The sequence below is a fragment of the Leptonychotes weddellii genome, chromosome 5 (assembly GCF_054177405.1).
Source record: "Leptonychotes weddellii isolate Sample4059 chromosome 5, ASM5417740v2, whole genome shotgun sequence".
Classification (NCBI taxonomy): domain Eukaryota; kingdom Metazoa; phylum Chordata; class Mammalia; order Carnivora; family Phocidae; genus Leptonychotes; species Leptonychotes weddellii.
Genome location: NC_138373.1, coordinates 134,628,013 through 134,647,019, shown reverse-complemented (window position 1 = coordinate 134,647,019; position 19,007 = coordinate 134,628,013). Strand labels below are relative to the sequence as shown.

Genomic DNA, 19,007 nt, shown 5'->3' with positions numbered 1-19,007 from the left:
AAACAACCTGTGAATACACTGCATCAGCACCTAGGCAAAACTCAGCTTCCTGTGCCATCAGTTAGGGACGCAGCCTAACATGTATGCAGTTTGAAAATGAGGACCTCCTGGGTCACTTCTTGCTCCTCTGCAGGTTGGTTTTCAGGTCACTTCTCCTGCCTCCCTAAGTAAGGGGGGGAGATAGGAGGCAGGAGGTGACTTAAAAGAGCTCATCTGTTTAGGAGTTGGGGGGACGTAATCATAAGTTTGCACTTTCTTCAGATGATTGATTAAACAATGAGTGTTTATGAAATCAAGAAAAATGTGTTTTCCCCCAGAAGTTTCCTTTTCAAAGACGTCTCTGTGCACTCTGGCCAGTTTAAAAAGAGCCCCATAGGGTGCTTATTTTTTTTACACATATATTGCCAAAGTAGTTCCTGTTTTGGTTTTAATGTGTTCCTTCTTTTTAGTGGGATGAAAGAGAACTTTCTTTAAAAAAGACCTGTCTGCTGATCATGTTTGTTTGAATGAGCCTAAATAAAGCTTCTGTTAAGAGTTTAACTGTTTAGCTAAATCCTCTGGGCTAAATTATCTGGCAGATTTTCGTCCTTAGTTGGACTATGTAACTAGAGTGCTCTTATTACGCTCTTTCTAACTTGAAATTCCTGCCTCCCCCAGGACTTCTCTGAAGTTAATGTCTTGAGGAAGGAGCTCCTTCTCTCAATCTAGTTGACTTATTTTTTTTTTTTGCTTAAAGATACAAGTGCTCTTGACTCCGGTCCCTACCCGCTCCATATTGCAAGGGCAGCTTTGTTTCCGCAAGGCAGAAAGCCATGAAAAGAACCCTTCCTTGAGTGCTCTAAGGCTGTGTCTCTGACTATTGCTTTACAGTTTGAAATTGACTCATGCAGTAACCAGTGGGGCCAGACATTAGAAACAGCTCGGAGACCATTCTTTGAGTTGGAAGGTCAGCTGCACAGTCAAGACTCAAATTGGTTTCCAGAAGATGGAAATGTTTTCCTACATTGCGCTGGATGAAAAGATGTAGAGAAGAGGCCCCTACTACAAAATATGCAAATATGGAATGCTTTCAACACAAGCACTAAAGCCAGTAAAGAAGCCTTGGCTTTCATATTCAATTAATTCGACCGAATCAAACTGTAAATATTATCTAAGCCGAAGATTGCTTCCTCCTCATTTAGGGAAAAACAAGTATTTACTAAACAAATGGATAAGAGCACAAGATAATGAGAAGCTTCTTATGTTATCTCCTTCAGAAAATAAATGCAATTTGACATGCAAATCTTAACCTTTTTTTTTTTTTCTCCCAGAGGACTTTCTCTTCTTGGCTAGAATAGTCTTTTTAGGAATTTAGATCAGTCTAACTTGCTATGTGCCGTAGATGAATACGTTCTAAGTTCAATTTTCCAAGGGGAAATTCAAGCTGAAGTACATCCAAATCCATGATAGTTTTCACAGTCATGTTGGGCATCTCTGTGTAGGGCCTCTATATTTATTTGTTTATTGCACTTCTTTTTGCCATTTGAATGTTCCTTGGTTTTAGTTGACTATCTTGTGTCAAATGAATGATGTGATGTCACTTCGTACATGTAAATGCTAATCTACTTTGAGATTTTTACATTCAATTCCCTTAAAAAGGTCAAGTTGCTGCTTTTCTTAGAAGTGAAAATAAAACCATGGACTATGCCAACATTTGGTTAGATGATTATTTTACCAAGCTTCCTGAGTATTATCTTCTCTCTTGAGAGTAACATGTGGACATCATTATCTGTTCTGGCTTGCCTAATGTCTCAGAAGCTGGGAAGAATGCATTTTACCCAGACTATAGAACTTCCGGGACGCAAGTAACAACTCACTTAAAACTTAGTTGATACTTAAAGAACATTTTTACCTATTAAATTGGTATCTTGACTTTTTTTCTTTTAAGAGACAAATTTTCTAACTTGAGATAGTATATGCCTGGATAAAAATTTCATTGGTTTTAAGTTCTAGAATTTTGCCACTACTTTTTAAGTTTAGTTCTTTAAGTAATCTCTACACCCTACATGGGGCTCAACCTCACGACCCCGAGATTGTCACTACTTTTTAAAAGCAGTCTTTCTGAAACATTAGTGTCTAGATAGCTGGGCCCTACCCCTGGATTTTTTTATTTAGTGGGTCTGGAGCCAAAAGTTTGCATTTCTGTCGGTTTCCTGGGGCGATGCTGGGGTAAGGATGGGGTGGAAACCACTGAGACATCCCAACCCCCTGTCCTATTAGTTCGAAGGGAAGCAGAGATCCATGTGTTCCATTTTCAGAAAGTTAAAAAATATTATAGGCTGGGATGCAAACTTGTTAAGAACTTTGTAATGATTCTTTAACGTTCACAATTTTCCGAACTTGATCTTATCATCTGTCCCTTTCCCCGTGACTACTGTTCAGCCTTAACACTGAAATAGGTCTTTGGTAGCTGGGGAGATGCAGATAAACATCCAATAAGCCTGAACCCTGGAGGAGACAGAGTATATGGTGGTAACTTCACAAAGAGCAAAGTAAATGGAATCAGAGGGTTCTGCTAAAAGGAAGGAAACAAGGTCATGGAGGGAGGCCTGGCTTTGAGAAGTGGCCCTGGCGCTTAACAATAGAAAGTTCAAGGAGAATTCCTGGAAGGCCAGCGATCAACTTCCAATGCCCTGCTGAGATAGACACAAAACCAGCCCTTGTAGCCACCTTCCTGCTTCTTCCACCTGATGCCTAGTGGGCTTCTCTCAGTTGCTGGGGAAGGGGGACCGTGGGGCTGACCCCTCCCTGGTTCCTCCTGCCAGTTTAGGCCAAAGGATAAGTGAGGTGCTTTGATAGTCTGACATGGAAGGCATTTTTGCTGCTTTCTCTTAATGGCCCCTAGGGATAATTTTCATTCCAGTGAAATTATTTTATCTGGCAGATGAATGTTTTAATATGTCCTTTGATTCATTTTTCAGGGAGCCTTTTAATGAATGTAGCTGTTTTTTCCTGGGTATGTCAGCCATGAGAGGTCTCCTCAGCTGCCTCAGGTTTTGTTTTTTCTTTCTATTGTCCCTGCTCATCTCGAAATGGTCTTCTAAACTTCATAGGGTTTTCTTTCTCGCAGTCCCATTTAGGAAAGGTAGTATCAGGAGCACGCCAACAAGATTTTGAGTCCATGACTTGAGAGTTCAAATCTGGTTGCAAGACCCTGGGTAAACTACTTCTTTTCTTGAGGACTGAAATCTCACATGGTTCGCTGCCAATTAGACCTCCATGGTGGCATTTCTCCCTGGTGGCATTTCTTGGAGAACGACATAGGAATGCGTCTGCCGCCCTTGGCCTGGTGTGTGCTGCCCAATGATACGTGACCATTGCCCTTGCTGCCAGTAGGCAACATTTTAGTCCCCTTTCCTCCCATTCTCTCCAATCTGAGTTGCTTTAACAAGAAACAGGTTAGCCCCAAATCTGCATGTGTCACCCTCTGATTCCTAGCCCTGTTGTGTTTTCTGAACTTGGATTCATACCTGCCCTTGGATTCATACCTAAGCAAAGCAAGGCAGGGTGCCAGATGGGGAGGCTGCTAAAAGCGGTCTCCTTCCTGTGGGCAACCAAAAAGAAGAAGAATAAAAAAAGACAGAGGTCTCTGTTGAAGAGAGAAGCCCACGTGCAAGCTAAATTATTTAAAGATTTAAGTAAGAAGGGAGACAAAAATAGAAGTCACATCAACATTACCTCTTTCCAATCCATCATCCTCAGGGCTTTCCAAAAAATAAATCTGATCCTATCACACCCCTGTCAAAAATATCCCCCCTCCGAACATCCTATGCCTCACCCCCACCACCAATTTTTTTCAAAAATACTTATTTTCCTTATATTGGTTTAAGAATTTAAAATACTGCAAGGTCAGGCCCCTCCTTTTCTTCTTTCTAAAGAGAACTAATTATGGGTCAACTTCATAATTTAGCAGAGATTATTTCTGCTTTAGATTTATTAGCAGAGATTATTCACTTCAGCAGAGTTTAGCAGAGATTATTCACTTTTGGGGCTTTCTTATCTCCTTCTGTAGCCAAACACACACAGGAATGAATGCCTTGTCTCTGTGTGCTGTTAACCCTATAGAGAACTCTCCCACTCCCCCCTGTACTTTTTGGCTAAGCTGTGAGTTTTCAAAGCAAGCACCGTAGACACCTAACATCTGGAAGTAAGTTCAGGACAAATACAATTTTAGCGAACGCAGCTAGCTGACTGGGAACAATGAAGCCACCTCCAGCTCAGCCCGGAAGTCTATGGGTCTAACTGCGCCTTTGGGAGAGGGATGGTCCAGATCGGGAACAAGACCTTGGCAACGTGGGATTACTGTATACAGAGGGATGGTGGGCAAAGGCCTTCCAGACAAACTTGTGAACTGCAATACAGCCATTAGAAAAATTCTGGGCCTTTCCCAGCAATAATCCAGGAATCCTGGATCTCATGAATGAACTGAGAGACCAGAGCATAGGAAGGACACCTCCTGAGCAACTTCAGGATGGAAGGGCAGTATGAGAGAGTGGTACATAAGCAAATGACACCATGGCTAACCAGATAGAAAAATACTAAAACATGTCTACATAGCATAAAGGGATACAAAGTAAAAAATCTGAAATGTTGGCAATGTGGATGTTACCACAATATTCCTGAGCAATATATCTAAGTTACTTTGGCCTCCATTTCATTTGCTCTGGAAATGCGGTCTATCCTAGAACAATATTTACTTACAAAAGCAATTTCTGCAATAATCTAACATGGCAGCCAGGGAAAAAAGTGCCATGGAGTTGAGTTACTTATCTTGTCCTCTCAAATACTGACTGTCCAATTTTAAGCCACAAAAACTCTCTCTATATTATTTTTCATCTGACAAATTGCAAGTCATGGTTTTGATTTGACTCATTTGTATTTTGATATGTCTATTTAACATCATTCAAGAGCATTGGCTATGCGTTGGGCATTAGGCATTGGGGATACAATAGTGAATTACATAAGATGCCTGTCCTCAAAGAATTTACAGACTAGAAAGAAAGAGAGACTTGTAAACATAGTAAATCTAGTGTTTGCTGAGTCCCAGAGCCAGGGGAAGGGAAAACAGAATACTGTGGACATTTACTCAAGTGCAAAGAGTCACAAAAGCTTCTTGGAGGGTGAGCAGAAATTAGCTACGGAAAGGAGAAAGGGAGAAGGTATCTCAGGCAGTGGGACTAGCATATAAAATGAATAGCATAATAGCTTAATTTAATTTAGTGTTATCATCTTTATAGATTAATAGTTTAGATGAGTTCCCAAATGCAGACCATGATGGCATTCAAAAAGTGGCATTTAGTGACTTGAGATTTATTCAATTAAAAAGACCATGCTTTATCCTAACATGGATACCTTTCCGACTTTGAGGATGTTAAAATGTCATCCTTTTCCCAAAATGATAGTGATAGCAGATGGTAATGTGATTTTTTTTAAAAAAAAATCTTTGGCAAAATAAAACATTTTCAACCTTGTGTTCATCCTTAAATTTCACTAGTCTATGAAATAAAGAAGTTCATTCTCCTACCCTATGTAAATGTTCATTTTTTTTTCTCTTTCTCTTTTTGGTTAAAAAACAGAATACTCAAAAAGTGTCCAGGTTGCTCTGATTTGTTAGTCCAGAGCAAACTGTTCTAGTAACAGTTGAGCTGAGGGATGGGAATATAAATCCCCGGCCCTTTGGAATTCTAGTTAGTTGTCCAATAGTTACCTCTATAGATAGAACTTTCTGAACTTCTAAGCACTCTTTCCAAACACCTGACGTTTGTGCTTTTACTTGCAAACTTATTTTGAAACCCAGGTTCATTTTCTGGATTTGCTTTGATAGAATTCCCAAATTTTGTTTGTCTGTTTGTTTTTAGTGCTTTGATTTAAGTTTTTCTAGGTTTGGGAAATAAATTTAATATTATCAGATTGCCTGATGACAATATAAGCCAGCTAATATATATATTTGGGTGCTTCCTTAGTGCCAGAGAGAGTGCTAAATAGTCTCTATAATTATTCTACTTAGTCCTCACAACAACCTTTAAGTTTCTGAAGGAAATAGAATGCAGAGAAGCAAGTAACTTGCCTCTTACACACAGCCAAGAGAGTTGGGTTTGTCAAGACAGTTGACCCTTCAAATACACAGGTTCGAGCTGCGCGGGTCTACTTATAGGAGTTTTTTATATACTATACTATATTATAAATGTATCTTCTCTTATGATTTTAATAACATTTTCTTTTCTCAGCATTACTTTATTATAAGAATACATTGTATAAAAATATAACATACAAAATACGTGTTAATTGACTTTATGCTATTGGTAAGGCTTCTGGTCTGCAATAGGCTATGAATAGTTAAGTTTTGGGGGAGTCCAAAGTAATATGTGGATTTGACTGCTTGTGGCTCTTTGCCTCTAATACCTGCGTTTTTCAAGGGTCAACTGTAGTTGAGACTGCCCTATAGTTTAACCTAACAGCAAAATGAGAAAGTGCCTTTATAATTCAAAAGCTGTTGAGAAACACCAGCTTGCTTTATAGATGGGAAGAACCTGACTAAACCTCTGGAAAAATACTATTAAACATATGTATGTCCAGAATTGAAAACTGTTAGTAATTAACATTGTGCACTATCTAAAGCTTGCATTTAGGACCAATATTTATTTCCAGTTCTTTCTCTGAGTTCTCCCTAGACTCCCCAGGTAGAAGAGTAATTTCTTAAATCCACTTGTCACTTCAAAGAATGATTTAAGGAGGGAAACATACACATATGATAAAACACAGTGTGGGGGTGAGTTTAACTTTCTGGTAACCCTATTCAACTGATTTTAAAAAGCTTTCAGAAGGGGTCCAGCCACTGCCTGGGAAGGCAGTTAAAAGTGGAGAGAATGTGCCCTTGGGAAACAAGTCTGAGTTCAAATGCTAGCATTTTGTTAACTTCATAAATTGTTTGAATTTCAGAGGAGTCAAATGAAGCTCAGAATTATCAGGAGTCCAAGTTGGAGACCAGGCTTGGAGGAGAAAAACCTTCATTTGATTTCTCATCTAATGCTCAAATGACTGATAACGTGAAGGAAATGAATGGAGCAGATTAAGGGTGGGTGGAGTTAGGAGGGATATCAGGAGATCTTGTGCTAGGACTATCGTGATTTTAAGAATTTACTTCTGTTTCCCTGTCTCCTTTTTGAGTAGTAAAAGAGGTTTCATGTCCTCAGTGAATTACCATGACGCCTATTTTAAAGCACAGTTCTATCCGAAAAGTCCTCAAAGGAAAAAACGTACCTTATTTACCATTATTTTTGATGCACTCATCCAAAGAAAATTAAGACATTCACAAAAGTCAATGCTTTTAACAATACCATCTTTAAAGTATTTAACTTAGGTCACATGTAACTAATTATTGCGTATGAATGAAAAAAATAATCTATAAGTTGTTCTTTCAAACCCAGTTTTAAATATTTCATTTAAACAATAAAACGTTTTCTCCCTCTGCTTTATAACGTCCTACTTTTGCTTCATTTCTATACCCTTCGGCTCAGTATTTTAAAAACACACACACACACACACACAACTCAAAGTGGTGTGTTTTGCAATACTGATGACCAACAAAACTCAGGATATTTATTTCCATCTGGTAGAGTTCAACTTCTGCCTCTTGTTTGCTTTCTCCATCTGCCCCACTCACCATCTTTTTTTTTTTTTTCTTCCTCCTCCTTAATGGAGTTAGGGTTAACCCTCTCTTAGGCTTAATCGTTTTAGCAGGCTCAAGCCATAGTACAACCGTCACTTTTATTTTCTAGTTTTGCAAGTAAGGTTTCCAGTAAACTCAAACGTCTACGACTAATACTTTCACAAGCTTCAAATTTAATCTTTATTTTCTTCTGTTTTTATAATGAGCAGCAGAACTCTAAGGGCCCGACAGCTATTTAGACTCTAAAAAAAAGAATCTCTGGTTAGCGTATACACGGTGTAAAATGCATTATGCAACTCCCCTCCGCAACCTCCTACAGCTTAAACTTTACAGAATCCGCGTTACTACACTTATCAGCACTAAGTTGGATCCTGTAAGGTCTCCACTCCTCGTTTACCTCCAGAAGTTACTGAAACAGCAACCATAAAAGGCTTACTAACCTTTTATTTATTTTGCAATTAAACTTTACAAAGACATCCCCCCACTCCTCCCTGAGGGTGGAGCAGGATCGGCTCCCTGGAGTTGGCAGCGCTTCTACTACGAGACCCCGACTCCCTGGGGTTGCAGAAAGACCCGCAAAGGTCCGCTGGCTCCACTTTCTCCGCACCCCGGCTGAGCGTCCCCGCACCTTTGGCACGGGGACCCGAACCGCGCTGCCCCGCACAGGCCTCCAGCTTGGAGATCCAGCCTCTTAGACCGGAGCGGGGACGGGATCCGCGCGCGCGGACAGCCTAAGCAAAGCGGCTTTTACTGCCCAGCACTGAGCCTCCCGGCGAGCAAGCCCAGGCAGCGCACTTTCGCAGAGGATGCCCTGGCGCTGGGCCCGGAGTTGCGGAAGCGGGAAGGAGGAGCTAGGGCTGGGGCGGGGCTTTCACACGCGCACCCTCGTTCGGCTCGGTCCCCTGGCCACAGCCCGCCGGTCTCCGGCCGCCGCTCGGGAGTTTATTTGTTTACAAGCGGATTACGTCAGCTCCTCCCTCTCTTCCCGGTCTCTGCATCCGCCCCCTGCTCTCTTTTCCCGCCCCCTCCGGCTCCGAATCTGCTGCGTCACAATGGTGCGATCTCCGGATTGGCTGCAGTCGGCCGTCATACTCCAGCTACGCCACTTCCTTTCCGCGGCGCTATAAAAGCTACTGCACGGCGCCTGGGTGTCTTCGCCCCTCCGAGCTGGAAATGCAACTGTTGGGAGCTTCGGAGGCTGGGGAGCTGGACGCGGAGGCGGCTGGGGAAGTCCGAGCGATGTGACCAGGCCGCCGTCGCTCGTCTCTTCCTCTCGCCTGCCGCTTCCTGTCGTGAAAATAACTTTTTTACTATAAAGGAGAAAAAAAAAAGTAGCTGTCCGCCCCTCCCGCCCTCTCTTCTTCTCAGCCCTCTGACCTGCGAAGGAGCCCGGGGTGGCCGCTCCGCCGTCGGGGCCGCGCCGCCGAGCCCCGGCCGCCCCGGGCCGCCCCCGCCCGCCGCCCCCATGCATCCCTTCTACACCCGGGCCGCCACCATGATAGGCGAGATCGCCGCTGCCGTGTCTTTCATCTCCAAGTTCCTCCGCACCAAGGGGCTCACGAGCGAGCGACAGCTGCAGACCTTCAGCCAGAGCCTGCAGGAACTGCTGGCAGGTGAGCCGGCTGCGGCGGGAGTGCGAGGAGCGCCGGGCGGACGCGGACCGCACACCCCGGGCGGGAGGCGGGCCGAGCCGTCGGGGCCGCGGGAGCCACGGTTCTGCCCCGGGTGGGCAGCGCTCGGGTCCCGCCGCGGGACCCGGGCTGGCGCGCTAGGTGGCCGCTAACGGCGGGTCCCGGCGAGGGTTTGGGGGCTGGGCCGAGGGCGCCCCCTCCCCCCACGGCTGGCCCACCGAGGGGAGAAGGAAACAGGCGCACAACAAAGAAACTACAGGCACTGAGGCGGGAGCCGCGGTCCTCGGACCGTCCGCGGATTTGGGGACAAAGGAACTGCGGGGCTGGGGTTGGTTCGACGCCCCCTCCCCCAACCCCCTCCAACCGTTGTGGGCTCGGCGGCCCGGCCCGGGGGTGGGAAACCGCGCCGCTGCCCCGGGGCCAGCCCGGGACGGACGTGCTGTCTCCCCGCGCCTCCTACCTCTGACCATTAATCATCGCATTTGTCACCGGTTCAGTTACGGCCCTGCCCAGAGCGTGGTTTAGGGTTGCTTGTTTTTCTTCCCTTCGGGGTTAACAGTCCGGTGGCGCTTCTCCTCCAAAGCCATAAACCCCATTGTGTGCGGCTGGGGTGGGGTGGAGAAAGTAAACAGGTTCCCGCCTGGCCGCCGGTGCCAGCCGGCTGCCCGGCCAGCCGAGGCCGCGCGCCCGATTCCTGTTTTGGCGGCTCGACCGGTTGGTTCCTGGAGATTGTTTTGTCCCATGCTACTGTGTTATTTCTAAAGCCTTGCCCGCTCTTTCCCCAGCCCCGCACACGCACAGCAGCGAGAGCGATGCTGGGCATTTTTAAAAGTTGATAGTTTAAATTTTTCACTTCTCAAAGGAGCCAGCGGAAGAAGGAAGCTACAGCGGGATCTAACAGTAACGATCTAAAGCATTGTTTCTCTGTTTTTTGTTTTTTTTTTTTTTCCTATAGAACATTATAAACATCACTGGTTCCCAGAAAAGCCGTGCAAGGGATCAGGTTACCGTTGTATTCGCATCAACCATAAAATGGATCCTCTGATTGGACAGGCAGCACAGCGGATTGGACTGAGCAGTCAGGAGCTGTTCAGGCTTCTCCCAAGTGAACTCACACTCTGGGTTGACCCCTACGAAGTGTCCTACAGAATCGGAGAGGATGGCTCCATCTGCGTGCTGTATGAAGCCTCACCAGCAGGAGGTAGCACTCAAAACAGCACCAACGTGCAAATGGTAGACAGCAGAATCAGCTGTAAGGAGGAACTTCTCTTGGGCAGAACCAGCCCTTCCAAAAACTACAATATGATGACTGTATCAGGTTAAGATATAGTCTATGGATGGATCATCTTATAATGGATGGATAAATTTGATTTTTGCTTTGGGTGGGCTCCTCTTGGGGATGGATTATGGAATTTAAACCATGTCACAGCTGTGAAGATCTGGCACAAGATAGAATGGTAAAAAAAATTTTTTTTAAAGTGACAGTGCCATAGTTTGGACAGTACCTTTCAATGATTTAATAGCCTGTGAGTCCAAGTAAATGATCACTATTTGCTAGGGAGTGAAGTCCTAGGGTGGTTTCAGGTTCTCCCAGATGTTATACCTAAATTTTTTCCATCAACCCCTTTAAGGCAAATCTGTATTTCAAAGAACCTTTCTCTGCAGTAGATCTTGCAGAGGAAATTTGCACTATTACACTTGAAAATTGTTAACTTTTTTGGCAGCTCAATAGGAAAGCTCAACATTTTAAACATGGTAGTACTGGAAATTTTGACAAGACTTTTACCTAGCACTTAAATATGTATAAATGTACATAAGACAAACCTAGTAAGCATGACCTGGGGAAATGGTCAGACCTTGTATTGTGTTTTTGGCCTTGAGAGTAGCAAGTGACCAGAATCCGCCATGGCAACAGGCTTTTAAAAAGACCCTTAAAAAGACACTGTCTCAACTGTGGTGTTAGCACCAGCCAGCTCTCTGTACATTTGCTAGCTTGTAGTTTTCTAAGACTGAGTAAACTTCTTATTTTTAGAAAGTGGAGGTCTGGTTTGTAACTTTCCTTGTACTTAATTGGGTAAAAGTCTTTTCCACAAACCACCATCTATTTTGTGAACTTTGTTAGTCATCTTTTATTTGGTAAATTATGAACTGGTGTAAATTTGTACAGTTCATGTATATTGATTGTGGCAAAGTTGTACAGATTTCTATATTTTGGATGAGAAATTTTTCTTCTCTCTATAATAAATTGTTTCTTATCTTGGCATTTTAATCAATCTCTTGTCATGATTATAGAGGTTCAGCTATAAAAGATATGTTTCTCAGAAGACTTAGGTTCTATAAGCTATGTGAATGTCAGTTGCACACTGGTCATGCTGAAAAACATTTGCTAGGAGTGAAGATGATCTGTGTATACATATTTAGGTGTTAGAGGAAACACAGGGTAACTTTTTTTTTTTTTTTTTGATCTCTAAAGTCAAAACATGGACACATTCCCAGGCTAATCTCATGAAATGAGGATAAGAGACAAAGGTAACATCTACCAAACAAAGTGATACTCAGAATTTGCATGTCATTGCTTCCCCGTTGAAGTGAAGATCGTTGGGTCCATTCTGGCCCACCTTTGAGAAACAATTACTTTGCCCCATGGAATTCTTGTTCAATTAGAAAATCCTGGGGCAGATGACCCATAGTCTTAAAGAACAGACTAATAATCACTGCAGGGATTGGTTGCTTTTTGCTTTTCATCAGCTGCAAGATTTACATAAAAATCACTTAAGCTGGAATTCAACAAAAGGTATGTTTATGAATTTTTATTCTCAAAAGTTGAAGTGTGAGTTTTTGATTCCTCATTTTCAGATTTCTGTTTCAGATAAATTCTAAGAACCTAAATGAAACATTGAGTGCTGGAGTGTAGATCACTACCGCATATGATAAAAACTTGTTGGTAATTCTTTGGTTGTAGAGGATAACATGGTTCTTCAGTGGAAATTGAAAGTGGGGAATTTTGAGTTTTTCTCTACACAGTTAAGTGACTTACCATAGAATGGCTTTTTTGGGAGCTATTTATGTAAACATGTACACGAAATATTTCACAATTTAGGTTACTTGAAATCAATTACTTGAAATCAGTAGAGCCAAATTTGGGGATTTATTAATGACTGATTTTGTAGACTACACAGGAATATACAGCTGAATACGCAGGTATTTAGAATACAGGCTATGTGTGTGTACTTTATAGGCCATTCTTGGGCATTTGCATTATAATAACCACAGCACATGGAACCCCCTTGCCAATTATTATGGTTTTATTTTTCAGTGTGTTCTTTGAGAAAGTCTCCCAGTTTTTCAGATTTGAACGTGCAGTAAAACAACTGGTAGTATTTACCCCGGTCTCACCCCAGTTCTGATGACCGGTGTTTGCCAACTGCATCGCATCTGGTAACTCCTTTGAAGCCAGGTGATGGATAAAGTTCTGCATACTAAATCATTGGAATCAAAGGCGAAGTATCCAGAGAGTTGAATATATTCTAGTACCTAAAACTGTGTCATAGAACCTATTCTCAGATGGAAAATAAGTTTTGAAGATTTTGACATCTGACTTTTAGGTGCTTAAAAAGAAATGCGGTAGGAAGAACACTTAATAAACATTTCATTTTAGAGTTTAGGTGAGGTCTGGCATGTAAAGAGCTGTTAAGTTCCTCTTTAAAAAGGCTTGCAAGCATCCCTGAGACCTAGCATCCGGCTGTTTGCTGTGACCTTAACCTTATATTGCCCAGACAGTTGTCTACAGTACAGTAGCTGTTTGTTTGAGATGTCTCATTCATTGCTTCTGGGGAGTGTTTTGCCTAGCTCTTTTGATGGAAACATTTGTGTGTCTGCTGTATGCACACGCAGGTGTGTGCCAGACCTGCACATGTCGTCATTTCTGTGTGCTTTTAGGAAATGCAATAGTGATAATTGAAAAGGCTTTTATACTGCCTGAGCGAAAAGATAGTTTCTCAGAAATCCTTTCAAGAGAGGATGACTGCTTTCAAAATCATTAATTGCAATTGGCACCAAGCGTTCATAATTATTGGCAATATGTTTAGGGGTGTTACTTTCTGAATTTTAATGGGTAGTTTTAACAGTACTTCCTTTTCTCCAAATGTAAGTACTGTCTTGCTCCATAATGCTGAAGCGAGGCTTCCCCTAGTTCATGCAGGATAATGTGGCTGTCTTCCTCTTCAGTCTGGAACGGGAGTCCCTTGTCTGTCCGTACCCTTCATTGACAATATTTCTACATTAATAGACTGCAAAGGCCGCTAGACAATGGCTTTCTGGTACAGTTGCACAAATTATTTCCTCAAGTCACTGTTAGCAGTTGCAAGGAATTTTGTTTTGTCTAGGGATTACAGATCTTGGAATTGGCCTTCCTGTTAAAAGGAAGCAGTATTCCTGACTATTCTGGTGTTTAGTAACTAAAGGTTAAAACAGTATACTGTATATTAAAGTTTAAAGATCATTCCTCTCCCCTTTGCACCCCTGATTCAGCTAATGTGATAAGATGTTATTGATAAGCTGTGGGGAGAATTTACCAATAGTTTTGTTTCGGATTGTCTGAAACAATAGATTTCTTCTTTATCTGAAGGCATAGGGACTTCCGATTGTTCAGTCCCATTTAAGTCTGCACCTGAACTTTTGTACATGGCTTCTGTTAAAATACGGTAATCCTTTATTTTTCATGTTTGGAACATAATAACAGTATGAAAAACTTTTGTAGTAAAATAGTTTGTACTACTAACCAAACTAAGCTGCTTAACTGAATCCTGAAGTCATTTATATTAATGCAGATAGGCCAGAGGAATTTATATGTGATGAGTTACAGTTTCTGGCTATTTCCATAAATCTTGAGATATATATACATATTTCTTTTTTCTGAGAAAAGCATAAAGTGAAGAAACATTAAACCAGATGTTACATTATGTAGCTTTACGGTGCTCCTAAGCAAGTAAGCCTTAGGTTGTATCAAGAGTGAGGACTGACACCATTTCCTCAACAATTAATTTGTGGACCAGTCTTTTGACCGCAGTTTTACCTTAGCTAGCTCATTTCTTTTGGTATTGTTCAATGTGTCAAATGATAGAAAAATGATAAGGCTTCCCATTTAATTTCCAGTTAAGGATTTTCAATTTTTGTAAGTGTTTTCTGTCATTTCGCAGTTGAATAATCTCACAAGGAATATTTTGGAGTTCAGCTTCTGACTTTTATAGGAGCCTTTTCATGATAATTTATCATTTTAATGTTGAATATCGAGAGGTTTGTGCAGCAAAGTCATTTGGCAGAGAGTTTGGGAAAAAATACTATTATTGTAAGGATTCTGTAATTCATGAATCTGGGACAAAGTCTGCACTGTTTGTGAATATGCAGGTCAAAGTGGTAGTAAGGTTTATGGCCCATGCTAAGTGGAAACTGGGCTTGGGGGAGGAATGGATGGGAAGCAAAAAGAAACCATGCTCCTAAAGGCATTTTTAAAGAAATTCAAATATAATGCTTAATGTCTGTCTATGTATTTTATAAAGGGAAAATATTTTTTAAGCTGTTATAAACTACTTGATTATTAGCCTCTTTCCTTGTACCTTTAAGTTGTGAAGGCCATTTGTGACCCCACTCCTGAAGACAGAAGGGTGATTAAGTGTCGGCCAGACTCCTAACATCACGATAGAGACCACCAGGCAGGAAACAACAGTGGAGTTTACTGCATTCCTGTCTTTGGAGACTATCACATCAAACTAATTATTGTTTCAAAAATCCTAACAGAAGACATGGTCATTTCTGGGTATATTTAGTTTTAATAATTCTCTAGATAGGTGATCTCCAGAGTACCTTTATGTCATTCTCTTAAAGTATTTTTGCACGTGTGTGTGTGTACAAGCACATGGTATATTTTATAAACAAATACACATAGATTGGGGATGTATTCTGTTGATAGGGGTACACTGATCAAAAACGTTTAGAGACTGTTTCTCTAGATCATCACTAAAGCAGATGAGTGCTCTCTTAATGACTTGTGATTATTACATTAAGTGATAAGTCTTCAAATAAGAAGCCGTTGTAGCATTTCAAAGAGGGTTATCTTGTCTAATTTTTGCTTATCTGCTTAGGTCCTTGTTTGTAAAATTAAGACCTCTTTCACAGCCAACAGAAACCCCAAGTTAAGTGTCCTATCAATTCAAAGTCTGTGTGCTCCTACATATTAAACTAGGTACTGCTATGTGTCAGAATCCACATTTTATGTTTTTAGAAATTTTCTTTTTAAATGTTAGGGCTCTTGTAACATTTCCTTTATTTGCATGCATAGTGGTAAAAGAATGGAGTTAACGTAGTCGCCCATCAGTGATTAAATTAGCTTTAGCAGTTATGGGTTAGCCAGAAGTCTCTTGTATCTTTTCTCTCTGGTTCTGAGCAATCTCTAAATTTGTAGGAAGGAAAGATGACTGCAAATTGGACTTTATTTGAGAAGATTCTGTAAGTGGGCATAAACCTAAGATGACAAGGTTTGACAATCGCACTATAAACAGGATTGGATACATCTTCCAGTCTTGATTTATGGCAGTGTTGTCCCCTTGAGTCAATAGACTAAATGGAATTGTATTTCCCATAAATTACACTTGTGAGCCTTCAAGTTACCAACATACATTTCTCATTTGACCTCCCAACAACTGGGTGAGGTTGGCAGATAGGTAGGTCAGTATTTTTTAATCTTCATGTTGTAGATGGGAAGCTGAGGCTTAAGGAGTTTAAATAATTTGCCCCAGAGTCAAATGGCTAGTAAATAGCTCATTCATAATTTGAACTTGGGCCCTTTTGGCCCCAGAACCCGAGCTCTTAACTATTGTTGTATTGAGAAGTATGATTTATTCACGGTGTTTCACAGTGTTTGGAACATGCGGGTTTTAATTTCTCCTTGCTAAGTAGCCTTCTTTGGTCATTTTTAGCCTTGAAGCCCTGTCGCTGTCCATGCTCACAAGGCATAGAACTGTAAAAGGAGGCTTCTTTCTTCAGGAGGCATTTGGGACCTAGTATAAAGAACACTAGTCTTGGACTCTGAAGAATGAGCTGGAATGCAGTGTGGGACTTTGGACAATTTGCTTAGCCTGAGCCCACCACTCCATATGTGAAATGGGATACAAATAAGTCCGTTAAACATGCAAACATCTAGCAAAGAATGGTTGGATTCTTGGAAGTTGAATAGTCTATCTCATGGAGGCAAATTAAGCAGATTGTTTTCTTGGTTTCTTGAAGATTTGACGTCACTGAGATTGTTTAGTTTCTTTGAAGTCCGCTTCAGCCAATAGCTGTAAGAAATGTACTTGTGTTTTTGAAATACCATGGGAAGGAAAATGGACCCCTTTTTAAAGGGGAACTACAGACAACCCAGGCATGTCCATTTATTTCGCAGACTTTCCTGAGCTGGGTCCTTAACACAGTGCTTTTCAGTATGGGCTGTTTTCTCAGTAAAGGGCACAAAAGAAGGCATCCCTTCAGCCCTTCCGTCTGTATTGAACACCTTACAGCTGAGAGATGGAACCACCAAGCGTGTGTAGCCAGGCAGCTCCGTGTGGTGCACGTTTGTGTGCTTTATCTGGTTTAATCCTCGCGTCTGTTTGCTGTATAAAGTTGACTTTTCCCAGGGTTTGCAGTCCTTCAAGCCATTGGTATTTGGCCATGCTTTTGTTTCAAACAGTGGTTTTCAAACAGAGCTCAGTGGTTCTCAATCTCTTCTTAATCTAGAGTGGTGTGAGTACTTCCTTTACTGCAACGAAAAGCAGCCTCTTAAGTTATCAGTCTGGGTTTGAGTTTCTTGGGGTGTAAGCTGATGCAACGTTTGCTTGAATCACTAATAATGTAATTGACTTCTTGTAGTTAGTCATAAATGAATGAGCTACCACGTGTTCTTTTTAGTTTAAACTCAAGTCCCTTTTTCTATGTGAACATACCTTCATTGAATCGCTTGATGCTGGGTTGTATAGCATTACTGCAGACCTCAATGAAGTAGGTACTCAGCCAGCAGAGCTTCTTGCTAATTTATTTTGAAATAGAACGGGAAACAAAGGGCCCCATTCTTAAAAGAACCTCAAGAAACTTAGAAGCATAATTCCTCTGACCCTTTCAGAAGTCCTGCATCTTAAATTCCCTGCGTGGTTCAGGCCTGCTTGGAGTTGTGCGTAGCCTTATAGATTAGTCAATGTGTTCCTATAATGTTTAAGATTGTGATGGAAGAATAATAGGAGTTTGGAACTAATTAAAACAAGGTTAAGGTGGCCAGTCTGTGTTGTCAGAACAGTTATCCCTTGAGACAGTAGTTACGGTTATAGAGTTAGAGATGGAGCCTTAGGTAATACTAAAACGTTAGGCACGAGCTCTCTTCTCCTAACTCCCAGATTCTTGCATTTCCCCCATTACTGTGTCCTTTATGTCTCCTGGGATCCTTTCTTTTCTTCCTTTTTATTTTTTTAAAGATTTATTTGAGAGAGACCAAGAGCGCATGCGGGGTGGGGGAGGAGCAGAGGGAGAGGGAGAGAGAGTCTTAAGCAGACTCCACGCCGAGTGTGGAGCCTGATGTGGGGCTTGAGGTGGGGCTTGACCTCACAACCCTGAGATCACGACCTGAGCCGAAATCAAGGGTCGGGCTCTTAAATGACTGCACCACTCAGCCGCCCCTCCTGGGATCCTTTCTAATGGTTAGAATATGATTGGTGTTTTGTCCTGTATCTACCACATTCATTAACTACTTATTAAGTCCCTCTCTGTGCCACATACTGTGCCAAGCTCAGGATTCACAAATGGTCACCATCTCTGCCTTCAAGGGGCTTCCAGCCTAGTGGCGGCAGAAGTTACCAAACGTATAGAAAACCTGGGCCTGATATGCACTAAGGGAAGGAAGTGGTGAATGGGGTGTCCTAAGAGCTGTAATGGACACGGCGATATCTTACAGATGCCTCCCAGAGGAAGGAACACGAGCTGCATCTGTAGGGTGAGTGGGGGTTTGCGTGAAGAAGGCGGAATCCAGAACAGCACGCAAAGTCTGGCTGGAGAGTCCATGGTGCTTGGGAGGGATGGAGTGGACTGGAGGGGATTAAGGAAGGGAGGCCACACCATGTGAGGCTTTGAAGGTAGGGAGCAACCAATGTAATTTGGTCAATAAGTTTATCAGGTGAACTGTGACTCTAGAGAGTAAAACAGGGTGCTATTAATCATTAAGCCCAGACTATAAGCACATAGAACAGTCTGGCTTTTATAGCCCATGTTAAAGTATTATCTCTTTGAGTAAGGGCCCAGCCACCAGCAACGTATCTACTTCCTAGTAAATGCGTCAAGGAGTTAGAACACCTTTTCCCGTCGGAAAGGAACCCAAACAGAACTCAAGAATGTTTTTCAGAACAACTAGGTTGTTAATGATTTGTTTTGGTACAGACAATAATGACTTTCATGTTCTAAAGGTTTAGCATGGAAAGTTGGGTTTTAGTGTGAGCTACTAGATTAGAGGTACTTTCACGGCATATGAAACAGCACAGTTCAAATTCAAACACATCTTTGGTAATTTTCCAGTTTCTTCTTGTTACAGTCCTTGCCATTTTTGCAGTGTTTATTAAGCAGAATTAAAAACAAAACCATTTTAATTCTAGGTT

General features: G+C 42.0%; 1 protein-coding gene across 1 annotated transcript; it reads left to right on the top strand.

The window, feature by feature from the left end:
• Nucleotides 1-8,848: 8,848 nt before the first annotated feature.
• On the top strand, nucleotides 8,849-11,608 carry BTG1 (BTG anti-proliferation factor 1). Its single transcript, XM_006735464.3, has 2 exons — nucleotides 8,849-9,321; nucleotides 10,295-11,608. The coding sequence occupies exons 1-2, from the start codon at nucleotides 9,174-9,176 to the stop codon at nucleotides 10,660-10,662; spliced, it is 516 nt and encodes a 171-aa protein (XP_006735527.1). The 5' UTR covers nucleotides 8,849-9,173; the 3' UTR covers nucleotides 10,663-11,608.
• The last annotated feature ends 7,399 nt before the right edge of the window (nucleotides 11,609-19,007 follow it).